Source organism: Vanessa cardui, chromosome 18 (genome assembly GCF_905220365.1).
Source record: "Vanessa cardui chromosome 18, ilVanCard2.1, whole genome shotgun sequence".
NCBI lineage: Eukaryota > Metazoa > Arthropoda > Insecta > Lepidoptera > Nymphalidae > Vanessa > Vanessa cardui.
The window spans coordinates 11,517,913-11,539,170 of NC_061140.1; the positions used below are offsets into that span (position 1 = coordinate 11,517,913).

General features: G+C 33.2%; 1 protein-coding gene across 1 annotated transcript; it reads right to left on the reverse strand.

Moving 5' to 3' along the window:
• Window positions 1-1,534: 1,534 nt before the first annotated feature.
• Window positions 1,535-21,006, reverse strand: LOC124537305 (WD repeat-containing protein CG11141). The gene is made up of 10 exons (XM_047114102.1): window positions 20,562-21,006; window positions 19,393-19,556; window positions 17,491-17,614; window positions 13,078-13,241; window positions 12,425-12,560; window positions 11,559-11,752; window positions 10,876-10,979; window positions 4,133-4,401; window positions 3,281-3,519; window positions 1,535-2,612 (listed from the first exon to the last, which is right to left on the reverse strand). Exons 1-10 carry the CDS (start codon window positions 20,784-20,786, stop codon window positions 2,201-2,203), a joined length of 2,031 nt encoding a protein of 676 aa, XP_046970058.1. The 5' UTR covers window positions 20,787-21,006; the 3' UTR covers window positions 1,535-2,200.
• Window positions 21,007-21,258: the final 252 nt, after the last annotated feature.

The following is a 21,258-nucleotide window of genomic DNA, read 5'->3' on the forward strand; positions in this document are numbered from 1 at the left end:
GTGTTACTTAATTATATTATGTATCTGTATATTCGATGGACCAAAATCTCGTTTATAATTTTCTATTTATTTTGCTTTAAGATCTTCAATAAAAAATTACATTGTGTTGTTTAAATAAAGTTTGTACGTGTATTTTGTTTTTTATTCGAGAACATCCTTTAAAAAATATTTTTTGTATGGACTTGGATTCCAATTTAATAAGAATAATGTTATTTGAATGTTCGTAAGTTATTTTGTCACACTGAGTATTTTAAAAAATACTATCTATAGGGAATTAGTGTGGGAGTACTCCTGGGGCCTCTTGTTGACTCAATTTTCTTTCCTATAAAAATAAATGTTCTTAAAATAAAATAACAAAAGAATTTGTAACAATGTTGTATTTATAAAAACCTATTTTTTGCATACATAAAAAGGTAATTTTATATCTACACATACAGAATTATTTGGATGGTTATAAGACACAATTGTTGAGATGTAATAATATCACTATGGAATGTTTGTAAATTACAAAAAGAATTACGCCTCTTTGGAGATTCTAGTTTTACATAACACTCTAGAACCGGAGTAGCGACCATTGAAAAATACAAGAGATTTCACAATTAATTTATCCATACAACAATTGAAGATAAAAATTATAACATATTTGATAGAAAATGCAAGTGATTGATACTTCATAACGTTTTTTATATGACATTGCAAGGAGGTCCTTATTTCATACATGAATATTCTTAGAAAGTATTATTTAAGGTACAGGCGGTGTATCAGAAAATTAAAAAGCCAATGTACGGTGATCGTGACAAGTTTCATGACAGTAATTTATTTTAATCGTTTGTTACAAAAAAATTAGAACGCCAATGTACGGTGTACGCAAGTACGCCGGTGTACGCAAATGATCGTGACAACTTTAATGAAACCAATTTATTTTAATCGTTTATTACAATTAAGGCAGCGATCGTTTTTTAACGCACAAAAGTAGAAGCTGTTACAAAACAGCATACTTTTGTCGCCTGATCAATGAATAAAATATGTACTACTGTAATTAAACAATTAACTTTTTCTTTAGTTCATATAAAATGTGCTGCTTGAAATGAACAAATAATTTGATAATATTGTTTATTTATAAGCATATACTATTGATACAATAAGATAAATAACTATATGTAAAATATATACATACATAAAAAAGGCGTAAAAACATTAGGCGGTTTTTTAATGGAAAATTAAATTTCGTAAGCATCACATGAATTATTAATGTAATTTTTATTATATATATAATATGACAAAATGCTCGAACACCTGTAATACTTAAATGGCATTGTGTAATCAAAAATAAATATACATTTATTAATAAATATGAAATAAATACTAACTAACTTAAAACGAATATGGTCTTATAGATGATCAACATCAACCATTTATTAGCATCTCGTAAATACTTTGTACTGTTTATTTGATGATTCACTTGAAGAGCAAATTCTTTCATAACTTGTAAACTTTGCGTGTGTAAGCTTTTTGTGATGTGTTATCTGTGGTATTAGTTATAGACTAATATAGTACGTATCGTCTGCATGTTCATTTAATTGGAATTTGTACAGTAATGCTGCAAAGGTTATTAAAGATTTTTTTATAACTTATCTTAAAATTATTTGCCAGCAATTATAAAATATACACAAAAAACAATAAATAATTAATAACACTAATGAATGTGTTGACTGTACTATACAGTACGGTCAACAACTCACACTTTTTAAATTCGTTCTTTTGTTCGTTCGTGGCTCTCTCTTCATTCATTCAAACGTATATATCATAAGACTCGAGGATTTATTAAAAATTACCAAACCATCAAACTTTTGTCGTTTCGTCGATTTCCCTGTTAGAAAGTGATAATCGAAAACATGAGACAACCAAAACTAATTATTATTTTTTTAATACTTTCTAATATCTAAATGAAATGATAATTTAATAATCTATTTATACAACTATTCTGTTTAATAATATTCAAATAATAGTTTTAAACCTAATAAGTTCAATTAAGTGTTTTCATGCAGACTTTCAATTAATGTAACTTTTTTACAATGAGCGATTATTGCGTGCATATTTTTATTGTTTTCTATTTTCCAACTACCGTTGAAATGAAATGCAAGTTAAAGCGTGTTTAAGCATCGCGTGGTTTTAATTCCTTAGCTTTAGTATTAAAGTATCATATGACTTCCCACTCGCTGTCCAAATGGTCGTCAGGTGATATGAGGCTGGACGCGTCTTTAACGCCGTTTTTTATATCTAACTTTAATTGAATATTTTCTAAATTCCAGTTATTCGGCATTTTTACAACCTTAGGAACTAACTCGCCCGGTTCGATTTTCTTTTGCACCGGTTCGATTTTCGAAACCGGTTTTAACGGTTTTTCCGTTGGTTGCGTTGTGAACTCCCGCGGAGGTTGTACTGGTTTATCGAAGTCTTGCTTTTTCGGGTTCGTAATGACGTCATTTTTAACATCTATCACGACGGGAGTTTTAATACTTAGAGATTCTAAATTCAGCATTTTCGCGAGAATTTTCTCTTTCTCTTCGATCTGTTGCTTCAAAAGATCGTCATTATGCTGAGGTATATTACTGGAAAAAAATTAAATGGTAAGAAGAATATAATAAAAACATACTATATACTTTAGCTAACAGTGAATTGTACAGTCAGAGTAAGAAAACCTTCGTCAGTTTTCAAATTAATTTCCTTATCAAGTCGTAAGCTCTTACTACCTTTTGAATCTAAACATTAAATCATTGCGACGCATTATGTCATTCTCGATCGGTAAAATAGATTATCTCATACTGAGCACACGAAAATAGATCTTAAGGTGACGAACCTTTTCTTAACCCGACTGTACAGTGACTTTTCATTAATATTTAATGGCATCAAAGGAAATAGGGTCCATATCTCTTGAATCTGTAAAATTAAATAGCGTAGTTCGTTTACAACAACAACAACAGCCTGAAAACTCCCACTGCTGGGCTAAAGGCCTCCTCTCCCTTAGAGGAGAAGGTTTTGGAACATATTCCACCACGCTATTCCAATGCGGGTTGGTGGAATACACATGTGGCAGAATTTCTATGAAATTTGTCACATGCAGGTTCACGATGTTTTCCTTCACCGCTGAGCACGAGATGAATTATAAAGACAAATTAAGCACATGAATCAGCGGTGCTTGCCTGGGTTTGAACCCGCAATCATCGGTTAAGATGCACGCGTTCTAACCACTGGGCCATCTCGACTCAGTATTGGTTACCCATAGACGGAGATGTTCATGAGGCAGGGGCTGGTGTAGCTGACGTCGGGGCGGCGCGCGGGCGTGGCGGGCGTGGCGGGCGCGGCGGGCGTGGCGGGCTCCGGCCGGCGGCTGCGGCGACTGCTGTGTATGAGCTCCTCGTCGTATTTCTTCTCCATGATGCTGTTGTACAGTTTCAGCTTCTTCTGCAGCTCCTCGGACTTCACCCGACGGATCTCCTCCGCGTCGCTTGATACATCCTTGAAGAATTTAAAAAACTACTAAAAAAATATATCGTTGGAATAAACAAGCAACATCAGCGTCAAGTCATACAACTTCCCTATTTAAAAAAAAAAAAAGGCGGGAGATTTGTAGTTGACACATTGAGAATTGCAATTATAATTATTACGGTGTAATGTGATTATTGATGGTTATTTGTGTTGTAGACTAAATGTTTTTCTTTTATGGTAGATTGATTGTTATTATAAATTAAAGATAATTGTTTTAGAGGTTAACCTATTTCCTTCTTCTTGTTCTAAAAATATATTTTTCTTTAAAATTCTTCGATATATTTTGGATCATATAGTAATCACTAAAAAAATCTAACCATTTATTATTATGATACTACTTAATAGAATTGATTCATAGCATATTGTAGTCAGTAGAATAAAGGGCCTAGTATGGCCATAAATAATGTGACGACATACAATAATAATTTTGGCCGATTATATCGACAAAGATGCTAAGATATCGATAGTTTGTCCTGCGATCTTACCTTGAACTCGTTGATGATATGTAACTGTAATACAATAATAATTTTGGCCGGTCATATCGACAAAGAGACTGAAATATCGATAGTTTTTACGATCTCACCTTGAACTCGTTGATGATGGACTCCAGCACGTTGTCGGATATGTCGAGCGGCAGGTGCTTGATGGGCGGCAGCTCGAAGCACTCCTCGCCGGGCGGCACGGCGCCGGCCGCGTCCAGCGTCTCGTTGCGCGTGAACATGGAGATGGGCTGCTCCAGCACGCTGCTGATGTACGGCACGGTCTGGTCCAGGTGCGTGAGGTCGCGCACGGTGTTCACGGCGTGCTGCAGCGACGTCGTCAGCGACTTCGACATCAGGCTCGCCGGCTCGTCTGCGGGAGAAACGTATCCGTATTCCCAGAGAAAATAGTGTTACGAGAGTAACCTTAGCCTTCAATACGGTTTTATGACATTTGATTCTATATCATAATTTATATCACATTATTATTGCATATTATTAATATAGCAGGAGCTATTGAATTTACTTTATTATATTTAATTACAATTATTATTGTAATTAATTGATCAATAATTTGTAAAACTGTAATTAATATTATTTTATATGGCAGAGCATTTAATACTGGCATGTAACACTATTTCTTATTTTAAATATTATTGAGCTTTCATTATAAAACAATTGGAATATAGCGTGGGGCATTCTAATGAAAGATAGAGGCATTGAAGCATCATTGTAAAACGATAATATTATTTTGGCCATCCCGAACTACTGAAGTTACAATACTTCATTTAACCAAAAAAAGAAGACATCCTCCCATAAGTCCCAATGAATGAATTATAACAGGTTTCTGTGTAGCTCGAAGCCCTATCTGCAGTAAGTACGATAACTGTTAACTAAATAATTCACTACAACTTATTTCAATCAAAGAATAAGTAATGGTTGATATTCATGATGATAATAATTTCATTATGGATCGAGAATTTGTCATCATCATTTATATTGGTGAATTTTTCAAAGAAACTTTGGTTGTAAGCTTTGAGGGATATATTACATATATCATAGGATATATTTACTTGGTAGTAGGGCTTTGTGTAAGCCCGTCTGGGTAGGTACCATCCACTCATCAGTTATTCTACCGCCAAATAATAGTACTCAGTATTGATGTGTTCCGGTTTGAAGGGTGAGTGAGCCAGTGTAACTACAGGCACAAGGGACATAACATCTTAGTTCCCAAGGTTGGTGGCGCATTGACGATGTAAGGAATAGTGAATATTTCTTACAGTGTCATTGTCTATGGGTGATGGTGGTGAATATATATATATATATATATAAGCAATTAAGTATTTTAACTGTACTTTTTTGCATTATAAAGATATTTTAAGCTTTAACTAATCGCACGAAATTATTATTTTATTACTCTTTTTTCTGTTTTTAATAATGTCAAATTCATATAAATAATTTTCGTTATATGTTCGCTCGCTGAGAGCACAAAAATTGTTTTAGATTTTTTAATAATCCGAACCATCATAAACCAAGCATAGTTGTCACGTGTGTCTAAATGCATATTATTTGGATCAGCCTTTGACGTCACTTGTTTGGTTTAATCTGACATGATGTAAATTTTTTAATTTTTTTTATACTAATATGTAGGTACTTCAGTATTTATCATATCATATATTTTTATGCCAAAATGATGTTGGGTACAAAAGAGTTTCTGCTGTCGGTTAATTTTCCTCACTGGCAACAATCGCTTTAAACCGAAAACTGTTTAAATTCCTTTTAATTAATGTTTAATTAGAAAATACTTATTATGAATATTTTACTGTAAAATATAATTTCCACGTCTTTTTTAAACACCCAATTATCTATTATTATAAGTCACATTACATAACATTCCATATACATTTTACATTATATACTTGATAGTATACAAAAAGCGATATCTAACAGAGCCATTGCTCATATAAATAAAAAATGAATAAAAACAAATATTCAAATTCTACATTAAATATAAAAGCAAAATAAACAAAAAACAATTACTTAGAAAAAGGTAAGAAAATAAAAATGCAAAAAAATAATATAAAAATATATGTATATTCAAAAAGTACAATGGCCGTGTTGACATCGATTCATGTAATACAGTTTTGTATAATCAGTTACTTATACATAAAAGCGTTTACAGAAGTAAAACCTTTTTTGTTTCACAAACATTACTTATAAAAATGATTAACATTCACGTTCAAAAAGAGTTTCACTTCAAAATAAGAAATAAAAATAGAACGCCGTATATCTTGTAGCCTGTCTTTTTTGCGTTTTGTGATTTTCAAACGCAATTTTTTTTAATTCACATTATATATTTCTTTAGAGAAATGTTATTGTTTGTTAACACAAACGCATTTAAAAATTCTTATGTATAACATCTCTTTGTAAGTAGTTCTGTCAATTTCTAATAATTGTTATAATATACATCAAAAATTGTAAAATTGTACACGATTGTTGTAATATATTAAGGACGGCTAACGAGAGTGTGTGATAAATACACAAAAATATTACATACAATTTTTTACATACCAGTGATCAGTAAACAACCAATATGTGCTAAAATAAACCTATACACACAAATAATTTAAATATAGAATGTGAAATGAAATTATTATTAAAACAGTCAGTCATAGACACGGAATGTTTTTTTTTATTTTTTTTATGAGAGCCTAGCAGAGGATGAAACTGTAAGAATGACTAAACGAAAAGATAACATTATATCAAATAGTTCATTACTCAAGTCAATAATGATTACAAAAATTCAAAACGTTTATTAATTCATTAATTGTAATTTTATTGGAATTTTAATTTAATTAAGTCTTATCACTAATATAAAAGTAAATATTAGTTAATATTATTATTAATGGCATTGATTCGTTTTAACAAATTCTTTGAACTTATTTTCAAATTAAAAACATCTGTTTCACTATGGTTCTGGACATAATGTAAGAAATCTAGTAATCTCCACGTCATACAAAAAAAAACGTCCGACGACGTGGACCAATAAATGCCATCTCTTTCTCACTTGTGACACTGAAAAGCAAGTCTTTCAGCCATGTCGGATTAGTTAAGATATTTTGGAGAACGAATCAACGCCACATATATAAAAAGTAGTATTAAAATAAATTCGTGCAATCCTCACTATTATCAAATTGTTTTATGTCACAACCGTAAGAGCCGTGTCACATCTCTAAAATTAAAATTAGTACCTAATTGTTTAGCACCTATTTGTATACTCATAGAAAATATATATTTGGATTAACGCGTTTACCTATTAATTAAGTGCATTGCTGTCTTCTTCACGCCAAGTAATGACAGAAAGAGAAAAATAATGCGTTCTTTATTCAAACCAATGACAGATATACAACTTTTTTTTTACTAAATACAGCTACACCACGTTTATAATAATTAAAAAAAAAACTAATTAATTATAATAGTTCTAAAAGTGTAGACTCTATAGACTAGATCATGAATAATGATGAATAATGAATAAAATAAACTATTATTATTAATGAAACTAAAACGCCTTTGACTTGTATTTGATGACAATTTGAATTTCATAAAGAAATAAAAAGCAATATTTTTATTGTGCCTTTTAGATTGATATCAGATTTTACTGGGTTCAAGCGTTTCATATCAGCCACTCAACAGATTCTACCGCGAAAAAGATATATTTAGAATTGTTGGTTTTGTCTGAAGGGGCATAACGAGGATGTAATCTCTTAGTTCCCAAGGTTGGTGGCGCATTGGCGATATTGATATTGGAATGATTAATATTTCTTACAGCGCCAATATAAATGACGTTTTATGACGGCCTACCTCTTATAAGAAAACGTCACAAATTATAATGTGTCCCTATTTTATCAACTACTCTAAGAGCTCAAGCCTCGAAATGCTCTTTGTCACTAAACCGCGATAAAAATTTTTACTGTAAATGTTTTTAAATATTGATCTGTATTACTTTAAATTTTAAGAATATGTATAAAACTACAAACACTATTATATCTCTTTATATAGGACATATAGTTATCTCTTTCTTTTCTTGAAATAATGGAAGCAGTTGTAAATATAGTCATCCCTGTCTCACTCAAGTAATATTAATGGGTGTGAGGGGGATTATAGCAATTTTTGACACAATTGTAAAGATTCAAAGCCTAATCTTTCCTTATATCATAGCTATTAAGGCACATGAGTTCGATGTCTGAATACTTATGGCACGTAATTATATAGATTAAACCTACAATAGTACTATTAAATAGCATCTTACTCAGCATTGAAGTCATTTTAATATTTGACCTTGAAAATTCAACATAAAATTTTGAATATATGTAATGAATTTTTTTATCATTGAACTAATAATTTAAAAGACCCTGATATCTCAAATATAGTTAATACGAGTCTGTTAAAATTCACGGACGGAAAGACAAAATAATACTTATATTTAAGGCACACAACCATAACGCGAAAAATGAAACATCTTTACAGTCAGAAGCAAAAATAAATTTATATATATGTACCTACCAAGTATTAAATAACTAAAAAGTCAATTGTAAAACACTTTCGCTTCTGACTTACGCGAAATTTAAATGTGATTCATAACTTAAAACCTAACGAAACTAATTCAACCATAAACAAAACGACAAATTAATAGACAACATTATTTTTCATTTAATTGGTAACCAATACTCTGAATACCACTTTATCTATGGTTAGTCGGTAACAATTGTATTTTTGGTTATCTTTAAGCGCGTTGCTTTGGAATTGGCGTAGCCAGATTATGTTGCAAAGAGGGGAAAGGCGATATATCGTAAGTTAACTGCTTCACTAATAAGTTATTTCATATTATTTCCGATATAATTTATTAGTGACAAGAGTATAGTACGACACGACTTAGAGGTAGCATCGGCAAAATTCGTAAAACCGATCACATCCGAATTAAGTACGCCATTCCAAATTATCAGTAATTATTTCTTATGTAAATATGATCTTTACACAAACGTAATAACTTGTAATATCATATATTCGTCGATTTACATGAAATCTCTCGGGTTGAACTGACGAGAGAATCTATAGCGACGAAAGCGTAGAATGGCGCGATAGGGAGCTATTTCTATTGGTTGGTACATTTAAGCTGTGTCGTAATATACCTGACTACGCCATGTTCGTTTCATAAAAACACTTATGTACATAAAATAATACTAGTTACATAAAATACTCATGCAAATACAATAAAAATATAATTAAAGATAACATATAATCCACAAATAAAATCTAAAAAACTAATTAATCAAACTATGGGCAAACTTTGCTGACTACAAATCTACTAATATAACTTATTTAATATTAGTATTAATAAGAATCGACAACATTGTACACATTCTCTGATTAAAAAGGACAAAATATATCGCTATCTCATTCTCACATATATAGTTTGAAAGGATAGGAAATATTTTGATCCTGTATTAGTTTTGGTAAAGTAAAATTAGTTACTTGCAATAGGCTATTTGACTGGTTTTTAAAATCCATTTTATATTATTTAGTAGAGGTTAAGGAACCCAGTAAAAGTTGATTTTGTTATTTCTAGTACATATTTGACAAAAATATCATATTAAAAATTCCATATTTAAATAACGCGCGAAAACGCTACTTGGACAATTTGGCGCTGCAATGGGGTCGGTGACGTCACTTTGCTGGATTTTAATCTGTTGTATATATAGTAGAAAAGCAAGGATTACAAGAAAATTACTTCATCATAAGCCCGGCCAATCAGGAGCGTTTTGTGTCACGTGACAAACGTTTGAAAAAAATGCATTTTTATTTATTGATTTTTGAATAAATTAAGTATTATTTTCAAGTTTCGTTAGTAAATAACCATTTTAAACTCATAATATACAGTGATTACAATAATTCACAATTTATTTTTCGCATTGTCAAATAGCCTATTGTGTACATCTGAGTCGAAACCGATTTTCATATTAATCTCTAAAGGCTGTGCGATATTGTTAGTAGAAAAAGCGAACAAAACCGAGGGAAAACAGATAATATTTCGCGCCAAAACAAACATGCGACTTACCAAAATATTATATATCACAAAAATACTCAAAGTCATATCAATAAAAATCCTACATATAATGTTCGAATATAGAACGTTCTATTTTTAAAAGAACGTCAAAAATGTTTTATAATACATTTTTTAAATCTGGAATGTCTTAAGTACATTTTTTTTTTATATAATAACGCATTAAGTACTTGGTCTTTAAGGAATAATTTTTAGTTTTTTTTTGGTTATCCTTAATCGTCTGTAAAAACTTAAATGTCGATTATACAAAAAATATTTCAAAGTAAACATATCCCCATAACAATGAATGCTAATTTAGAGTTAAATTATTAAAAACTCCCTTTTGGTGTATATAAACCCTATACCAATACTTTTGAATTTTTCAGATATTTTGTATAATTTATATAAAAAATAATTAATATTTTGTTTAATTAAACGACTTGACTGTTAAGCTCTGATCTAAGTCACTTTAATTAACAAAGCTCGTCTGTATAATTGGTGAGTTGGGTGTTTGAGTGATATGAGTCGCTGTGGTGTGTGGTAGTGTGGGCGTGTGTGTGTGTGGAGTGTGGGCGAGTGTGTGTGTGTGGAGTGTGGGCGTGTGTGTGTGTGGAGTGTGGGCGTGTGTGTGTGTGTGTGGAGTGTGGGCGAGTGTGTGTGTGTGGAGTGTGGGCGTGTGTGTGTGTGGAGTGTGGGCGTGTGTGTGCGTGTGGGGGGGGGGTCAGGCGCCGTGCCTCGCGAACAGACCTGTGGCGAGCGCGGCGGGCTCGGGCGCGTGCGCGAGGCGCAGCAGCGAGCGCTCGCCCTCCAGCACGAAGATCTCGTCCCTGTTCACCGACACCGACAGGATCCTGCGCCGAGCGAGCAACGTATTAACGAATGGCGCGGGTGCAACACTGATTCTAAATATACTACAGACTTTTTGTTTATTTACGACAATTTACTTGTGTGTGTGTTATATATAAAAACCTTCCTTCTCGAATCATTCTATTATTTACAAAGAAACGTATCAAAATCCGTTGCGTAACTTTTAAGATCTAAGCATGTATAGAGACGGACAGCGGTAAGTGACTTTGTTTTATACAGCAACAACAGCCTGTAAATTGCCCAATGCTGGGCTAAAGCCTCCTCCCTTTCGAGGGGAAGATTCGGAACATATTCCACCAAGCTGTTCTCATGCGGATTGGTGAAATACATATGTGGCAGAATTTCTATGAAATTAAACACATGCAGATTTTTTTACAACGTTCTCCTTCATCGCCGAGCACAAGATCAATTATAAACACAAATTAAGCACATGAATATTCAATGGTGCTTGCCTGGGTTCATGTGCTTAATTTCCGCGGTTAGCGGCGGTTCGAACCCGCAACCATCGATTAAGATGCTTGCGTTCGGACCACTGGGCCATCTCGGATATGATAGCACGTCACCTGCGCAGGTCGTCGACGACGGCGACGGCGGTGAGCGAGCGCGGGTCGAGCACGTAGAGCACGCGCTCGTCGTGCGCGACGAGGAAGTGTTCGCGGAACACGGCCAGCGGGCCGAGCCGGCCGTCGCGCGCGCCCGCGCGCCGCGCCGCCGGGTTCAGCAGCTCCGCCACCGTCAGCGGGTTCGAGATCGCTTCCTGGAACATGAACATCCGCAACGCTCATACTCACGTTACTTTACCCACCGGCTTCGCACGCGTGCAATGCTCATACTCTAAACAGACAGATTTTTTTTTGTTTCTTTTCTATATAGTCCACATTACCGGCTTCGCACGCGTGCAATGCTCCTACTAAACATACAGAATTTTTCTTCTTTCTTTACTATATTGTCCAAGTATTGTATACGAGAACTTTCCTCTCGAATTACACTATCCATTAAAAAAGACCGTATCAAAATTCGTTGGGTAACTTTAAAGACCTAAGCATATATAGGGACAGACAGAAATAAACGACTTTGTTTTATACTATGTTATGAGTTTTTTTACATTCATCAACCGATAACGAAAGGTATCGGATCGGATAAGTCATTATCAGTCCGAAATCAAGACATTTGCATTAATTGAAAATCAGCGTTTTCTTGGAACCCAACTTGAAAGCTGAATGGAACAACTTTGGGACACGTTAATTATCATTGTTTTGTTATGTATTTTTTTTTGATAATGTTAGTCAGTATTTAGTTAATTTTTATTCTTTTTATTTTATCGTGTCCAAATAAACATTGCTTTCTTTCTAATTAACTTCCCGACCTCGAAAAGCTCTCATAGCCTAGATATCGTATTGTGGTGTCACTAGACAGGAGGCGGTCGTACCTTGAACAGCAGCGTCTGCTGCACTTGTCCGGCGAGGTCGGCGCGCCACAGGCGCAGGCCGGGCCGCGCGCAGTAGGCCGCCGCCGCGCCGCCGCACGCGTACGAGTACTGGAACACGGCGCCCAGCGCGCACAGGCTGCCCGCACACGCACGATAGATGAGACAACATCACATACACTACTCTGATCCCAATGTAAGTAGCTAAATATGCCGTATATGCACATAGGTATTAAAGTAAACAGTTAAGTTACATATTCTATGACTAAAATATTTCACATCTGTGTATCTCATATTCTTTGGCATACATCATGTAGAAAAGTCGAAGCATTGCATATTTGAAACAGAGTGTCTATCAAGTGCGTCACAGTCCGTATAATTGTAACGTCTCGTTAATAAATCGTAAACCAGTTAGTGACTTTCATTAATCTCCACACAAACCTAGCAATGGTGTTATGGAAAATCATAAGAAACGACGGTACCATAAACACCCAGGCCCAAGACAACATAGAAAACTAATAACATCGAATCAGCCGAGAATCGAACCCGGGGCCTCGGAGTGGCGTATCCATGAAAATCGGTGTATACACCACTCGACCACATAGGTCGAAATCACCGCCAAACCCTTGACACCCCAGCGGGCGGTGGTACCGTACCTCTTCCGCTCCTTCTTCCCGATCTGCGTGACGTGCCAGCGGTTGTCGCGCCGCTCGCAGACGATGCTGCGGTACACGCTGGACACGAGCAGCGTGTTCTGGTAGTAGCTCATCTGAACGATCTCGTGCTGTTCGTTCACTATCTCCATAGATTTGCACAGATGCTGGAAATATTGTTGCAATAAGAAGTCAACGTACGATGTTACACCCTCATTATCTCACGGAATGAAATATCCAAAAAAATTGGAAAGAGTTCAGAAGCAGAACCATATAAAATCAAATCAAATCAAATCAAAATAAACTTTATTCAAGTAGACTTTTACAAGGACTTTTGAATAGTCATTTTACAATTAAATGAAGCTACCACCGGGTTCGGAAAGTAGATTCTACCGAGAAGAACCGGCAAGAAACTCAGTAGTTGCTCTTTTTTAACATTTAAAAATACAAAGTCATGTTAGTTAAATACAATTATTTAAATTAATATATCCTGCGTGGAAGTCAACAGGTATTAGCTCGACGCTTTTTTATCATCTACATAGACATTACATCATAGACTCTACGCTCCTAGGGGCACGGGATAATACACACTTCCAGATTCAAAACTACTTCACTTTACTTTACTTTGCTATTGAAACGCTTGACCCTTGAAATAGTGGTGCAAAAAGCTTCATCAAAAATTATAACAACTCGCCTCATTGTCTCCACTGGTGACAGGAGGGCTGGTTCGTTTTTTGACCAGAGGATCGGAATTGCGATTCAACGGGGATATGCTGCTAGCATTCTTGCCACCATTGCACGCGGGCAAGATTTATACAGTAACTAGTTTTAGTTCATATTTGTATATATTTAAGCATTTAATGATAATAATTCTTAAGTGAATAAAAATCTACTATATTGTCACAGACTACTTCTTGGAACCGGATTTTATGGGACTTTAAAACTACTGAAGGTTTTCGGTGCGGATGAGAGATTGCAGGACCGTTTTTTAGAACACATCCGCAGCCTTTGCTACAGCTGTTCTTCGCTCGTGGTTCGGGGAAACCCTGCTTCAGAGATGACTATGATAAACACCAACACTTAGTTTTATTATTGTGACATACCATACTTGCCAACATTCTAAGTGGTCACATTCATTACTATTAGATATATATAAAAATAAAATTTAACTTTGGTTGCAAATGTCTATACTATGTGTGGCAACACTGTTATCTATGGCTGTTCGTCGTTGTAACTAAGTGTTCTTGCTGTGAATAAATAAGTTTTCTTAACGTGATTAAAGAATCGTTTTTAATTGAAACCCATAAACCATCAATTACCTCTGTTGACATACAATGCAAGTCATTCTTTTACTGATCTATAACAATAAGTAAGGAGGCGTATTTTTGTTTTTCTAACGGAAAGACAGTTTAAATAAAACTTCGAAACTTTCGAAACAACTTCTGATAGTTTACTTTTGCACAACTTACCAGCAACTATATGTATAAATAATATACAAATATACTCAAGAAAAAAGGTACTTTCCATTCAAATACAAAATACAAACTTAAAGAGGCATTCACAATCGCCATCTATCAAATGCTGTTTAATGTTTTCATTTTAACCTATAATTGTCTGTTCGATTTACGTACCTATATATAATTTTGGGAGACTCCCTTCGGGTTTTAACAAATTAGGTACAGCGATGTTATGGATATTCACGGTAACATTGATTACTCTGATCGATCGATCAGTGATCATCATTGTAAGAACTAAGTACACGAGGCGTAAATACAAACTCATAACACGAAGTATAGCACTCTTCAATAAATCGTTATTGTTACACCAAAATTCCGCAGATATTTATAACTTTGCCGTTACATTAATTTAAAAAATATTAATAAATAAGACATAATTTTCAACACAAGATCATATAGATACAGGGGTGTTGCTACCGCCGTATCTGTACGTATATCACATACGTTCGTTAGCAAAAATTAATAATAACATCTCAATAATTGTTTTTTTCACAAAATAGTAAAGTTACAAAAATGGAATTTTATTGTTTCCTGCGTAAAGCTATATTAGATGTTATCGCGGGCTGTGAGACTTCCCCGTTTCAGTCATTTATTTCGACGGGGAATCCCACAACAAATCGATGTACAAACGATACGATGATAATCCACGGTCGGAGAGCAGTGTTTATTGACGCGTTTTATTCAACTTTGCATTACATTATAACACAATTCAAACAATTTTGGAAAAAGTGACAGATAGATAAATATGATGAATAATTATTTATTTTAATTTTATGCATTTTTTTGTGAAATCTTTACCCTTCTCAAGGGTCTCCAAACATTTTTTTACGGGGCCCCGTCAAGGCACGCTACGCTACCGTATAGATGACAAAAAGCGTAGCAGTAGTTGTATTTAACTGACATAACATTACTAAAGGTATTAATTTCAAGATATTTACCATGTTTTTTATTTTTTTTCGGTGGAGCTCGATATTTCGACATTATCTACGAATGTCTTGTTCACGAGACAGTCAGTCAGTCTCACTACACCGAACAATAATAAAAAACATGTTAAATATCCCGAAATTAATACCTTCAGTAATAAAAATAATCATGTTAAAAAAAATAATAGTTTAAAATAACATTATACTCCAATGTTGGAAAAGTGAGTTTCTTGTCGGTTTTTTTCCGTGGAATACATTCCGAAACGATGGTAGATAAAAAGCTTGCTTGAATAAATATTTTGATTTTGGAAAAAATGTAAGTTGCTGATTTTTTTACTATCGTTATTGTTGACCTCATCACAACAACAAGAATCAATGTTGTTTGACAGTTACCAGTAAACACAAATACAGTTCGACGGTATCGGTTATCGACCTATTATATTATTAATTAAAAATAATTTGTTCAACAATTCAATTAAATATAAATGTTACGACACATGATAATGTTATCGAAATCAATTGTTTACGCTTAGCGTATAATGAGAGACGGAAAACGATAAAAAAATGTTAGTTTATTAAACTGTCGTGATAAAACGTTTCGTTGACTTTGTAAGTACTATACTATACGAGGTCAGAGAGTTGGGTGATTGACTTTTGTGTTTTAAATATACATATATTTTTTTATAATAGGTAAACATAATCGTCAATTTTGTTTCCTTGACCTTAAATACTATACAATATATAATCTTGATCATTGGCGCCGTAAGATATTTATCAACTAATTTTTGACCCCAATTCGCTACCAAACTTGGTAACTAAGATGTTATCTACTTAGTGCGTTAATCTGGCTTTTTCACCCTTTACAAAACAACAATACTCTATATAATATAACTGTTTGGTGGTAGAATATGTGATGGGTTGGTGGTACCAATAATTTTTTTTTAATGATCCCAATGTAAGTAGCTGAAGCACTTGTGTTATGGAAATCAGAAGTAACGACGGTACCACAAACACCCAGACCCAAGACAACATAGAAAACTAATGGTAATCTACATCGACTCGGCCGGGAATCGAACCCGGGACCTCAGAGTGGCGTACCCATGAACATTGACGGGACAACAAAGCCCTACCAATTAGATATTTTCTATAATGTATGTATATATTTGAATATATGAACAATGGCGTATATTATTAAGTTGCATCACTGTTACTTATGTAAAAGGCAATGCACTATTGGCACAACGACCGTTGTTGACCGAATTAAGCATATAAAGCAATATAAATATATTTACACATGAAGCTGCTATATTAACTTCATGTGAAAATATATTTATATTCTCGAACTTATATATAGGACATAAGGTCACAGACAGTCTGAACCAAGAACTTTGGAATAGTTTTGGGTTCCTCCAGGTTTGACTCTAGTTTAGCAAGTTTGTACACTTCTGTGCCTCGGAAAACAAGTAACGAAGTTAGCACGGCCTAAATTCATTCCGATCTTGTTGGATTTAGAGTAAGAAAAGAGACTGCGCCAGTGTTTGCCCATAAGACACAGACATACAGACACTACATAAGAAACAGTGTATTTATTTGCAAAATTTTGTTACCCACGTAGATTGAGTCACTAAATAGTATCATGTAAATTCTTTTTTCTAATCGAATGCAAATTTTGTGACTCGAGTTTCATATTTGTTCACCTCATGTATATCAAAGCAACTAATTTTTAGTCGCTGATTACGACAATTAAGCAATAAATTCCTAATTTAAAATTCGATTATCAGACAGGATTTTAGGAGACTCCTGTCTTAATCTAGATATACATATATGGCTTCATAGTTTGTGGTTACCAACAAATATTTGCCTAAAAATGACAACACGTTCAGTTGTCATTTGCCTCAAAAGCAAGTCTGACTTAAAGTTACGATGTAATGCATCACGGTGAAGAAGAAGCCCTGGAATAATAATCCAAATCTCACCATGTAGAAGTCGATTTCAGTCATGATGATCACCCCATTCTTGTCTCCGGAAAACAATCGCATTCCATTCTTCGACCATTCTATCGCTGTTATTTTGCTTTTGTGCAAATCGCCGATTGTGTACCTGAACATAAAGGTAACTTAGTATTAACTCTTTTTTGTATATTCATATAATATACAAAAATTTTACATCTTACAACAACACTATATAACAATTACATAAATTTTATATGGCATATTTTCACTTATTAAGTATTATGTATTCTTACAATCATGAAATATATTATTTTTTTAAATAAAAAACTTAAATTGAATCTAAGAGCATATACGTATAAAAATGACAGTAATGCTTAGTAATAAATTAAACAACAACCAAAAACCATTAAACTTCGAATTTAAATAAATTCTTCGAACGTAAAAAATGTTATATTAAAGAAGTTTCTTTAAATCGTATTTTTAGTCAATTTACTATTACTCATGAAAATAGATATTACATTTTATACTCAACTTAAACCGTCATTATTTCTACAATTTTATTGTCAGTCAGAGTCCCAAATTTGTTTTTATAACGCTGGAAATTATTTAAAATTGCACAAACAATAATAAATTATTTATACGTCTCGAATTTACTGTAAAAGGAAATACATCAAAGTTCGTTTGAAGACTTCTTTCTACGATAAATTAGAAATCTGTTTTACAGATTTTTTAAATATACTGGTGTCAGCACCAATGTCTCAAATCTTCCAAGTTAATTTAACCTGCTGGTAAATCTACCACTAATGCAAATAATATTTCACTTATTCACGATTTTCAATAAGTAAGAATATTGTTTTTTTATGTGCAAAACAGGCCTATATATAAAAATGTATGTATGTTTAGATGTGCTAATCTCGAGAACTATTTAAACGTGATTCGGAAAGATATTTGCGTTATGTAATCAAACAGGCGACACGGGTTCGGCGGCGAATGGTAACACGACGGTAACGACCGGGTCCCTGTTCCTTAGTAAACAAACAACAAACTAAAAGCTTTCACTCGTCGAGTCCGGATATTTTCGATCTTTTTGTTTCGTGGAAATAGTCACTAATCCCATATAACTCCCGGAAAACATGACTCTCTAAGATATTATTGTCTATACTAATATTACAACGAGCAAATTTGTTTTATATATACATATATGTATATATATATTGTTTGTGTTGGCTAATCTCCGGAACTAATGAAAACCACAAAAATCATTACTCGAAAGCTACATTATTCTTTAATGTACTGCTTTCCTTAAGCTGATTAGGCAATATGATTACATTTTACGGGGAATTCCTCGATTGTATGAGTCTGGTCGTCATTTTTAATTTGTTAAAAAATAAACAAAAATACGCAGGTGTTGTGGACTTCAAACCTCTTCTTTAAATAAGTTTTATTACCGCAACTTCAATTAAAACTGTACCAAATATAATAACTATAACCTGACTTTTTGTGACTCTAGGGTAAAAATGGTAATTTGAGTGTTACGTAACGTTGAGGGGGGTACAGAAAAACGTTACGGTGCGTTACAAGGATGAGGGGGGGTCAAAAATATTCAAAAATTGTGTTACGTAATATTTGAACGCTCCTCTATTATAACAGTATGTAGGTATGTGTGAGCAATGAATATTTCCGACTATCTACTCCATTTCTATTTTTGTGAAGTTTGATGTTGTTTTTGTTGTAGCTATACATTTAATTCAGTGAGTGTGCGAGCCAGTGTCACAAGCACAAGGGACATTACTTAGAGTCCAAAACATATGTACTGTCAGAGCATCAACAGTGTAAGGATTTGATAACATTTCTAAGAGTGTGACCATAGAAGCTTTGTAAATTTTATTGTACTAATTATGATTTTTAGATTATAATTAAACTCACCTTTCTACTTTGGGTTCTACTTTCGGTTTGAATGTATCGGGTAAATTTTCAGGATGCTCCTTTGGTATCTGAAACACTGTAACTTGTCCCACGGCATTTCCAGCTCCTACCATATAATCCACAGTGCTGACAATCTTGACATATGTTATGGGACTCGTTGAGGCCTGTAGTCACAGTTGTGTTATCAAATTACAATCAAGAGAATAAAGTTTATTTTTTTTACACTCTTTATTTTAAAGTTACTAATACCATTACATAATGTGTCATATCATAGATGAGCAAAACTTTCCTGAGGAACATTTGCTGTGAAGAAATTGGTGTGTGTCGAAAATAGTTCGACGCACACCAATTTCTTTTAAAATATGTATATATAGAAAAAATATTGCTTATACAGATATCCTTACTACATTTTTGTTTACTGAGCATTAAATAAAATACAAATTAAGCACTGAAAAACTTAGTGGTGCTTGTCATGATCAAAACCCAGCTTAGATTAAGATAAATTTTCTACTATAGTGTCATAGTGGTCATTGTGGTTTTAACCAAAATAATAATGATAAAAATACAATTTATTATATTAAGTGTATAAAGAGTTAATTACATTAAGATAACCAAATATAATTAACTCATTATTTAAGATTAAGCACAGTGTTTAAAATACTTTTTATAAATACAAATGTCAGTAGCTGGAAGTATGTTAGAAAAAAAAAATTATAAATAAAGTTTAAAGAAATCTATAAAAAAAAATTACTAGTGTACTTTATAAAAGACTGGTATGACATCAATTAAAACTTAACGATTTTAACCCAAATAGATAACAGTCACAAGAAATATTTCCAGTGGATATTAATGCAAATGTAATGTTGACTTAAACTTAAGCTAATTTTATCATTTAAACATTCATTTCCCGGACCACTTACATCAACATTTTCAACTATATTACTCAAATTATACAAATTGTATGACAAAAATACTAATTATTTTTGTCTATTAATAGGTATCAATGAAAGCTTTCAGAAATAATTAGATCGATACTTTGAGATAAGATACAATTAATATTTTAGATCGATACTGTATAAAATAAATAGACTTGTGAAATCTTTCGAAAACTGTATGCAAAGTGTTTCAAGGTGAAGGAAAGCCAAGTAAACATATGGGGAAGTACATACCTCGCATCTCAGTCGCTGAATGTTCCCTTTTTTCCTATCATACCAGTAGACGAGACCGACATTTGTACCGAGAGCAATATATTCGCTTACTGCATCCACACAAGTCAAACACAATTCACTCGAAAATAATCCAGTCTGAATCCTAGGAGGAATTAAGTTTAGAATATGTGAACACGGTGTCCATTCTCTTACGAAACCCTCTTCGGCACCGCTAGTTACTTCCATTTTCGCTTACTTAAAATAACACAATAAATAAGGAAAGTCCCTTTTCAGTGGTGAAATCATGACTTCATTGTATATATTTTTTATATGAACAGTTTAAACTTTCAACTTTCAGACTTCTAGTCTTATAAACAACGTACTCTGTGGCGAACAGCCCGTTTTGACGTTTTGCATTTAGGATTTTTGTCAATTATTATTGGCTTTCAGACGAACGCGTAATGTCACAAAATCATTATTGGACCAATCATTAAAATTACTTTGACATATTTACTGTTCACTTTAACACTTATAATTCATTGTTCTAAATTTTATCTGTGATAAAATTACTTTACCGATTAATGTTTATTTTATTTGTAAAATGATGGTTTACTGATATTTTTTATATTTATAATTCAAAACATACATATTTAAAAAGCTGTATAAAATATAAATACATTTTTATTGTTTATTAATCAATTTGTTTTGTTTATTACTC